Genomic DNA, 10,688 nt, shown 5'->3' on the forward strand with positions numbered 1-10,688 from the left:
TAAGTAGACCATAGGCCCCGTGTGGTGGCGTAGTAAGGGGAGCGCTGATTGGTCCATATTATGGGTGTGTGGTGGGCGTGTCGTGACGTGCATGCCCATATTTGGGAGATCAGTAATGTACACTGGAGCCGAGGTATGATTGGGTTGTTCTAAAATATAGATTGTTGAATCGGATATGCGACTGATTTCTTAACTACCGTCAAATTCCGATCTGATCATGTAAAAATAATCCCCAAATATTGATTCGTAACCACCTTAGGTTCCAATGGCATTATTTCATGTTTTTATGCATTTTTAGGACTGATTCCAAGGTTTATCACTGTTTCCAAGGTTTCCCTGATTCCAAGCTTTATCAACTACCGGCCTGGGGAAATGATAAGTTGTCCGAAGTTTCCGCATTCAGTAAAATGTTGAAAGCTAAGGAATGCTTTTTTAACTGGTACACTGGTATTGGCTGCCAATAAAAATTGTATGCCATTGACAACGACGTTATGCAAAATGAATCAGAAGATGTACAAACCTCAGCAATCTTATTTGATGTTGTAAGCATTATTTGTATGAAGTGAGTCTGAGGAAGACCCACTGGATGATGAAAATGATGCTGTTGGTAAAAAAAACTATAGAAGATTGTTCCGTCAAAGCGCATCGGTGGCGGTAGTTTATTTGGGGTCCGACGGTTGGCTTTGAGCAGTTTCCAAAACTTGGTTTGGTCAATTTCTGCGCTTTTATTAAGTTCCCGGTAGAACTCTTGTTGTAGCTTTGCATTTTATCGGCGAAAATCTGCGCGAAATTCTCTTTTCTTCTCTTTAAACTCTCTGTAGACAGTCGAGTCTGAGTCCCTGGGCTTACCCGCTGCTGTCCAGGCTAGCCGGGCGTCGCGCATTTTCGTCGCGCATTCTCTGGTGAAGTGGCTTGAGCGTTTCCTTCCAATTTGGACGGATATTCTTTCGAAACACACATTCAGGTGTACTTCGCGCGGATGCCACTAACATATTGCTGACGACTGATTGATAAGCATTGTCAATGTCGCGACTGGTATAGAAATAACTCTGACTTATGTCGGGCAGCTTGCGCTTCTGTTCCTGCCGGTATTGTACTATTTTGGTGAAATCAGTTCGGGCGCAATACTTCCATTTGAATCGTTTTCGTTTTCGCTGTACCAATGGTTCCTCATTGGAATGATCCTTTGTTTCTGAGGTACTGAGTTTCAGTATTGCATGGACGGCTAAATGGTCGGATGTATTTGGATCAACATCTTCCACCACTTCACATGTCTTCAAACATTCAAGCAGTAGCGAGTTTATGCAAATGTGATCTATAAGCGTTTTGTTTGATCCTTCAAACGGATCGAACGTGTATGCGGGTCCTTCACATTGTGAGCTGACTGGGATCGATGAAAGCCCAGTCCGACGCAAAACTGAGTCTAGCACACGAGTCCTTCTGCAGTCTGGTGGTGCTGGGATCCTTGGTCCTGTGGCTTTCGCATTAAAATCCCCCATATGTACGATTTCGCCGAGCGAGCTATAGAATTCGTATAACTGGAACAGGTAATCGATGTATTCGATAAAGAATTCGTCTGGGTAATTCGTACTCGGTAGATAAACCATGAATATCGTGAGCATCCTCTTATTATTTAGGTTCACAGTGATTCCGGCTATTCTATCGCTTTCTAAATCGAGCGTTCTGATGTACGGCGTAAGGTCTTTGTTCCAAAGGAGAGCAACCCCATCTTTGCCTCTGCGCACTTTATCACCTGAAAACAGGTCTGCAGAGCAGACTGCATGGCATGAAAACGCATTGTTTATCGACTCCAAGAATTTCGTAGAATCAGGGTATAGCCAGTGTTCGCATATTCCAAGAATGTCAAGTTTGCGCGAAATAATCAGATTATCCGCATACAGGGAACCGTACATTATTCCTCGTGCATTCCAGCACGCTATTGCTAAATTGTTTCGTGTAACTATGGCCATAATGACGTGGCAGATTTAGTCCCACCATTCCCGACACTGAATTCCTTCCGGCCAAAACTGTTCATCTAATAGCGCAGTCTTATCTACTTCGTCAATGATAACTTTCGCAGACTGAGTCCCTCGTATTTTGCTCTCGATTAATATAACGCGTGGATTATGAATTCCTTGATTGATAAGAAATTCCACCATGGATTCGGCACTGCTGTTGAGCGCAATACGTCCTACGAAAATCACTGCTCTTCTCCGACGTTGTTTCCGGGCCACGCGTTGAAACCGCATTTCCTTGCTGACGCCGGTGACGGTGGTGATCTTCTGTGGGGTACCAGTTTTCTGATCGATCGGAGTGTCCTTTTCAACCAGCTTAGCTGTTCTGTTCTCCTCGTTGACATGTACTGCAGCTCTAGATGCTTGTCGATCAATTGGGTTATTCTCTTCTGCAAGCGGTGTAGCCTTAGATGCTTGTCGATCCGACGTGTTATTCTACTCTTTTACCAGTGTTGGAGCTCTTGATGATTGTCGTTCAGACAGATCCTGTTGTTGAAGTATATGTGTAACAACCGAAAATCGTGGATCGATACCCTAATTATAACTACAACACGTCTGGATATGTGAATGTGGTGTTTATTTCTAAATGTTGCACTATTTACTATGAATCACAAGTTGTATGGGGTGTGCTTGTAGAGCATACACTATATACAAAGCACTACAGTCATGCTGACTCTCTATTTAGTTTCTTAAATTACAGAGATGTGGGCCTACTACCTACAAAATAAAGAACAGGGGGATTTTAGTAATATTTAGCTTGGACAATTGGGGGAGGCATAGCCAGGTTCATCACCTTAAAGTTGAACAAAATTGGAAATTAGATGGAGAAGAAGAAAAACATGGTCATGGAAGACATGTTGGAATTTTTGTGACACCAGATCGAGGCTAAGTTCAATCAGGTCACAGGCCTACAAGCCTACAAAGTGTGTAACAAAAACTGAGGCCCAAATACAAAATGACCTAGCTGCACACTTCCCCCACTAAACATTATCGTCCTCGATTAAACACACAAAATATTATAGGTACAACTTATATCTAATTCAGCTTGCTTTTCTACGTTACTCCTCACCTAACACACACATATCACTATTTAAGTTAAAATAATCAAAAAATGCAGGTGCCACATAATGAGGAAAAAATTATGGTTGGCAGAAACATCAAAACTCCTGAAACAAGAACGAATTAGAATAGAGTGCTGCATATGACTCCTGGTCTTGCCTCGCCATGAAATCAACTCTGCCACCTACTAACGCGCAAATCACCCACAACATTCCAATGAACTTTTTCTAGTGTATACGGTATGCGCCCCTAATGTCCGTACACTCCCAAACATGATCTGCAGTGTCCACCTAATTGCTTTGATCCGATACAGTTCCAACTGATACATTGTCCACAGTTCGCACACAGTTCAACACGAGCACAACACAGTACAACACAGTTCGAACAGCCAACGTAGTAATGCACACGTACCCCGGGCCGTACCCTACACACCGCCACCAAGCAATGAGCGATGAGCAATGAGTTCATGTCCGTATATTCAGTGTACCAATCTAAGCTAGGTACAATCTACCGCATGTCTCCAGTTTAATACTAGATGACACAACAGCAATAATGCATCATTAGAACGTTCATAGCCAAAGACAACGTAACCTATATCCAGCAGTCCATTACACTAGCAGTGAAATGAATCAACAGCCTAATTGGTTTAGTGCAATAAGCATACTCATAATATTCATATCCTTTTCCGTAATACAGTCGCAACAATTCATGTACCCTCTCGTAACCCAGATGTAGCGGAACTGTACGTCTGAATATCCAGCCTCTACTAATCATGCTCATCGAGGTCATTAACGTCACAGAATAATTCAAATACTAGTAAATCGGCTCCATGTATGACATATGACTGTCGTTCCAATGCACTGACTATCCTCTTCTCTCGTACCATCTCCATAAATGGCGGATACCACACTCCTCCGTCCACGAACAATATGTATAACTACATCTGCCACATCTCACTTGAGCGTTATGCCATCTAATAAGCACAACAAAGTTCATCAGACCTTCAACCACGTATGTTCCAAATGCCGTACGGAATTCCACATTCAACGAACATTGCGTCATCACAATACAACAGCAGCAGAAGTACGAGCCCAAACGGTGTAAGGGGTTATAACAAAAGTATGCATTAACCACAGTTCTTGAAGTCCGTATATCACTATGTTTTAAGTTCTTTAAAGGATCCAAAGTAAAATTCACTGCAACTGATGGCACTTAGTTCATTTGGTTGAAATGTCACATACCGATTCATTGTCTCTAACAAATCAACAGTGGCAATAACAACATCACAGATCACTGTCAGAAACCGAATTCCTCTATGCGAGTGATCACCAAATACTACACCTGTGAATATCTTTCACTCAACACGTCTCTACATATCATAGACCGGATCGTTCTATAGCAGGCCAAAGCAAGGATCATACGCAGCTAATTAGAAAAACATAAATTTTACAAAAAAAGAGTGATGGGTCACCCACCTGGCAATGTCTTCCCCAATTAAGAACATGTACTAATACAAATTAAGGGCGGGTTAAACACAAAACTACCTCTAGCTAGAGAATGAAAACACTAATACAGCGTTTATTGTTCAAACGTTTATTTTCCAAAAGAAAACAAAGAGAAAAATATCAGCTACCATCAACTACATGTACCTAACTCTACCCGGATAATCCTACAGGGTTTGTTCAATAACGGCAATTCCTAGAGATGATTAACATACATCAGGATGAACTTAGTTACAACATCAAATCACACACAAAAGTCATGTCTCATAACAATGACTAGCAAGTGAAATTCCAACACACTGCTGTGTAGCAGGGTGTGTCACATTACCTAAACCTTTGAACTGAATCAACTTAGCTAAACTAACTAGCAAGCAACCATAACATCCATGATTGTCACAGAAATGCACTTTACAAACAGTTCACTTCACTCCTTCCTATATAAATTCTCAAAATCGAGTTCAAGGCGTTGAAGTATAAATGCAACACATATTAAGTTGGATAGCTACGCCTAATCACCGGGATAGTTGTAGCCCCCGCAAGTGCAGCAACAGCTCCAAATAACTGAGCAACAGCATTCTGTTGATGAACACTTGGATTCCCCAATGCGTCATATCCTAAACGTTCTGGTGGGCCACGATGTCTCCCCGATCTTCTTGGCGGACTATCATAATCAGCAGTCTGCTGATCAGCAGCGGCCGGTGTTGCGAGTTGTGGAATTGTCTGTGGTATATCCTGTTCAGACTCAGAATCGGAAGTATCCCAAAAAGGCCGCTCAGGCTCTTCCTGGGCAGGTTCATCCTCTGAACTAGACACTGGTTGTGCAAATTCTTCTTGTACTGGTACTGATATGGTCTTCTTCCTGGGTTTAGGGACTGGGCGGTCTGAACTTGATGGAGTTGGTTGTTGAGGATCCTTTACCCCTGGAAGTGGTAGGAATCCACAAGGTAACAGAAGATTCCTATGTAAAACTCGGGTTGTTCCTTTTCCATCCTCTCTCCGTACCATGTATACAGGAGAATCATCTCCGCCGATCCGCTTGCACACCCTGTAAATGTCCGGACACCATGCATCTGCCAGTTTATGTCCGCCTCTGACGCTCACGTTCTTGACAAGTACTCGGTCACCAATGTTTAAATCTACCCGTCTGACCTTCTGGTCATGTCTGTTCTTGTTGTTGGCGTGATTCTTGTCGGATGCTTCACTGGCCTTATCGTATGCCTCCTTGAGACTACTCTTGAGTTCCTGTACGTACTTGTCGAACGACCTATCTTCTTCTCCTGACTGATCCTTAATTCCGAAGTACCAGTCTATTGGTAGTCGGGGTTGCCTTCCAAACATCAGCTCAAATGGTGAGAATCTTGTGGAGTCGTTAATGGTACAATTGTACGCATGCACTAAATACTTGATATGTTTAGACCATTGTGACTTGCGCTCCGCATCAAGTGTCCCTAACATGCCAATGAGCGTGCGATTAAACCGCTCACACTAACCGTTCCCTTGCGGGTGGTATGGGGTTGTAAGGGAACTTTCAATTCCTGATATCTCTTTCAGTTGAGTTACTAATTTGCCAGTGAAACAAGCCCCTCCGTCAGAGTGAAGTCTTCGCGGAAAACCAAAGTCTAAGAAGAATCCTTTCCACAACATTGCTGCTACCTCTTTGGCAGTCTGCTTCTTTGTGACAAACGCCCTTGCAAAACGTGTGAAGTGGTCTGTAACAACCAATATATTCTCCCTGCCAGCTTTATCCTGATCAACAGACAAGAAATCAATACACACAAGGTCCATAGGCCCTGTAGACTGTAACTTATTCAACATAGCAGGGCGATTGTTGCTCGCCTTCCTCAAAGTACATCTCTGGCAATGGCGGCAGTAACGGTGTATGTCTTGCTCCATGCCTACCCAATAGAAGCGCATTCTGGCTATGCCGATTGCACGCTCGGAACCTAGGTGTCCCATGTCATCATGAATTCCTGTAAACACTCGAGCTCTATATTCTGCAGGTATCACTAATCGGTCAAAATGCTTCCCATTAAGGTTGCTACCCTTGTAAAGTAGTCCATCGGTGATCTTGAAAGATTTGAAATTCTTTAACAAGGATCTCACGGCGGGGGGCTCCTTCCTACGTTGCATTTGGTTAAATTTAACATTGGCTCCAAAGATCTCTCGGGCGCGTCCAATTGTGGGGTCACTACTCTGGGCTTTCCTGATCAGGATTCTCTTCAATGCCGTAACTGGTATCCCTTGGAATGGATCATCCTGCAATTCAGCAATGGCACCCATGGAATTGGCAAAGCTCATGATTGGTGGTGCATCAGCGGCGGTTAAGGCAGCACACAAAAACTCTTTGACGTCAGTTGTGCATTTAGCTCTGTCTAATAAGGAGTTGGTAACTTCCTCTTGATCCCAGTCATCCAGTAGCTCAGGGTCATCCATCGGTTGGGGTCTTCTGGAAAGTCCATCAGCATCAGAATTTTTCTTGCCAGCAATGTATTGGATGGTGAAGTCAAAGGATGAAAGTGCGGCCACCCATCTTTGCCCTGTAGCGTCAAAACGTGCTGTGGTCATGACATAGGTTAAAGGATTGTTATCTGTTTTTACAGTGAATTTTGCACCATACAAATAGTCTTTGAATTTGTCTGTTACTGCCCACTTGAGTGACAAAAACTCTAACTTGTGCGCTGGATAGTTACGCTCACTATTGCTTAAGCCGCGACTTGCAAAAGCTATTGGTTGTAAAGTTCCTTCTTGCTTTTGATAAAGAGCAGCTCCAAGTCCAGAAAGGCTAGCATCTGTGTGAAGCTCATATGCAATCTGTGGATTCGCCATCGCTAATACTGGGGCTGATGTAATAGCAGTCTTCAAAATGAGGAATGCTTTCTCACAGTCTGCTGTCCATAACTCACCGAATGGTTTCTTTATCTTGACACGATCAGTAATCAACTTTGTCCCCTTTTTATGGGTATACCCTTTCAATAACTCTGTCAGTGGATGTGCCAGTTTTGAAAAACCCTGAATGAACCTTCGATAGTAGCCCATAAATCCTAACAAAGAACGGAGTTCTTTCATATTCTCTGGCCTTGGCCAACTACTTACCGCTGCAAATTTCTTTGGGTCAGTTTCAATACCTCTTTCCGATACCACATGACCTAAGTACCGAACGGATCTCTGAAAGAAATGACATTTCTCCGGGCTTAACTTTAGACCAAATTGACGCAAACGTTGTAAAGCCAAACGTAACCTAGATTCATGTTCTTCAAGTGTAGTTGAAAATATTATCAAATCATCTATGAATGCGAGAGCCCAATCTAAATTCATACTCCCCAAACATCTCTTCATGAGTCTTTGAAAGGTTGTTGGTGCATTAGTTACGCCCTGTGGAAGTCTGTTCCACTCAAAGAAGCCCAATGGACAAGTAAAGGCAGTCTTTGACTTATCTTCTTCTCGTATCTTCACATTATAATATCCAGACTTAAGATCCATGGTAGAAAACCATCGGCAACCAGATAACTTTGTGAAGGCATCCTCGATTCTTGGAAGAGCGTAGGCGTCCTTTACAGTGATTCTGTTTAGTTTCCGATAGTCAACTGTCAATCTTACATCACCGTTCTTCTTCCGTACCAATACAATCGGACTTGCGTAAGGGCTATTCGATTCACGGATGATTTGCGCATCTAAAAGTTGTTGGATATGTCTCCGAGCATCCTCCAAGTCACGAGGAGCTATAGGTCTTGATCTTTCTTTAAATGGAATGTCGTTGGTTAACTCAACCCTATGTTCTGTCATATTAGTACAGCCTATATCCATGTCATGAGTTGAGAATACATCTCGAAATTCTCGCAGCAAGCTTCGTGCTCTACCAGACCATTCCGCCGAAAGGCTTTCGTCAAACTGGAACTTGTCTATAAAGTCTGGATTAGAACTGCGTTCACTAGGCTCAGGCTATGAACCAGCAAGCCGTCCACTCTCTCTATCACAAAACTTCTCTCCATTGATCGCTGAAGCATAAATACGCTGTACCTCAGAAGGAGCCCACAAAGGGACAGATTCTGGCCACAAATCAGTAAGAACATTAGTACCAATAAGAAGAGGAACGTCTGAGGAAAATGCAGTATCGGGACAAACTAGGAATAGACAGGCAATAAGCTTTTCAGCCTCTGGACCACCTGGAAATTGAACATCTGCAGATATAAATCCCAAATATGGCAAAAGATTCCCACCAACCCCTTCAATGCTAATCACATGTTGAAGTGACTCCAAGGGTCTGATATGTGAAAGATGAGTATGGTAAAATGTTTCAGAAACTGTGCTCACTTGCGAACCTGAATCTAACAGACATTTTCCTAAAACTCCATCAACCACGACTTGAGATTCACACCGGTCTCCAATAAGCTTCGACAAGATACTTGGTTCATCTACTGGATGGTGTTGTCGAGTACTACCGTTGTAGTTTCTTGGGCCTTTCGGTTTGCCTGCCTGCGTATGACCCTCTACGCAGGCATTCCCTAGTTTCCCTGATGAACATTGTCATCTTGTCTTCCTCCCCCTTTAAAAAAATCGCAGACTTTCCTGGGATCTCCCTGTCTGGTACAATCTCTAAAGAAGTGTCCACTCTCGCCACAGTTGTAACATATCCTGCTTCTTGTCTGGGATGATGGTGCACGGGATCTTGATCGCCATCCACTTGGTTCTGTTATGCGGGTAGTACCACGACCTCGACCTCGACCATTTGGATGATGTTCATCAGCTTCAACCTCAGTTACTCGTTCCCTCTTAAGTTCATCCACAGCAACGCTGAGAGCTTTAACTGTTTCAAGCAACTGTGTCATTTGAGTATTATGGGTTGATGCATCAGCAGTTGTCTGGGACTTTGCTGTTGCCTGGGCTCTCTTCGTTGTGGTACTTTCACTATGATGGTCTCCAAACCTCGAGTTCTTGTCTTTTAGTCTGGTTTCTTCTTCTACAAGACCACAAAAGAGTTCTCCGAAGTCGTCATACTCATAACCGTCAAGTTTGATTAAGAGTGTTTCATCCTTGCATGCCCTAGTGAATTGTTTACTCAAAACTTTGAACTCCTCATCATGAAGTACATGTATCTCGCCTGAGTCGACTACTCTCCTCAATAAACCTTGAAGTCGTTGCAGTAGTTGGCTAGGTTTCTCTTCCTCTTTCTGTACCACATCGTAAAACCTCATGAGTAGCTCATGTCCATCCGCAGCCTGACCAAATGCTGATTTCAGCACTTTCAGTATTTTAGCTATATCAACAGTAGGTCCCAAACTCCTAGCTAAACCGGCAGCAGGTTGGATTAGGCTTCCACGCACGAGGCGATGTTTCACTTTGTCATCAATGTCGGTTTCTTTATCCAGCTGTTGAACCTCAAATTCCCACGAGTCGAAATCATGCTCCGAAGATGAAGGATTCTTCTTCCCCGAGAATGTCTTCAATCTGCGCATCCATTGTCTCTCATCACGGTTAAAATGATTGTTCGGGTCTTCTTGCTTCACTGCTATTGCCATGTCTTCTCTGTCTCCCTCAGCCATGGCCAATATCTGAAAAATATACTACAAATTGATTGGATAGTTTGGATATTTCAACAACAGTTCAGCTTTAATGAACGGATCCGAACGACAGTTCAGCTTTAAGCAAAAGAAAATTTATTTATTTATTTTATTTTATTTTATTTTATTTTATTTTTATTTTTATTTTTTTTTGATGGCTCAGCTTTAAACAAATGGATTTTTGGAAAACGGTTCAGCTTTAAAGCTTTCAAAATACATCAAGAAACACCTACCTGTCGTCAACACCACCTACCTGTCTATAACATTGAGAAAATATTAAAAACACGTTGGGCGCCATTTGTAACAACCGAAAATCGTGGATCGATACCCTAATTATAACTACAACACGTCTGGATATGTGAATGTGGTGTTTATTTCTAAATGTTGCACTATTTACTATGAATCACAAGTTGTATGGGGTGTGGTTGTAGAGCATACACTATATACAAAGCATTACAGTCATGCTGACTCTCTACTTAGTTTCTTAAATTACAAAGAGGTGGGCCTACTACCTACGAAATAAAGAACAGGGGGATTTTAGTAACATTTAGCTT

General features: G+C 42.7%; 1 protein-coding gene across 1 annotated transcript; it reads right to left on the reverse strand.

Moving 5' to 3' along the window:
- Positions 1-9,078: 9,078 nt before the first annotated feature.
- LOC135491615 (uncharacterized) lies at positions 9,079-10,116 on the reverse strand. Its single transcript, XM_064777587.1, has one exon. It carries the CDS (start codon positions 10,114-10,116, stop codon positions 9,079-9,081), a length of 1,038 nt encoding a protein of 345 aa, XP_064633657.1.
- Between the last annotated feature and the right edge of the window lie 572 nt (positions 10,117-10,688).

The sequence above is a fragment of the Lineus longissimus genome, chromosome 7, assembly GCF_910592395.1.
Source record: "Lineus longissimus chromosome 7, tnLinLong1.2, whole genome shotgun sequence".
Taxonomy (NCBI): Eukaryota; Metazoa; Nemertea; class Pilidiophora; order Heteronemertea; family Lineidae; genus Lineus; species Lineus longissimus.

Bases quoted from the DNA above. Each gene is read 5' to 3' on its own strand.
- LOC135491615 (XM_064777587.1), bottom strand. From the start codon at position 10,116: ATGGCTGAGGGAGACAGAGAAGACATGGCAATAGCAGTGAAGCAAGAA.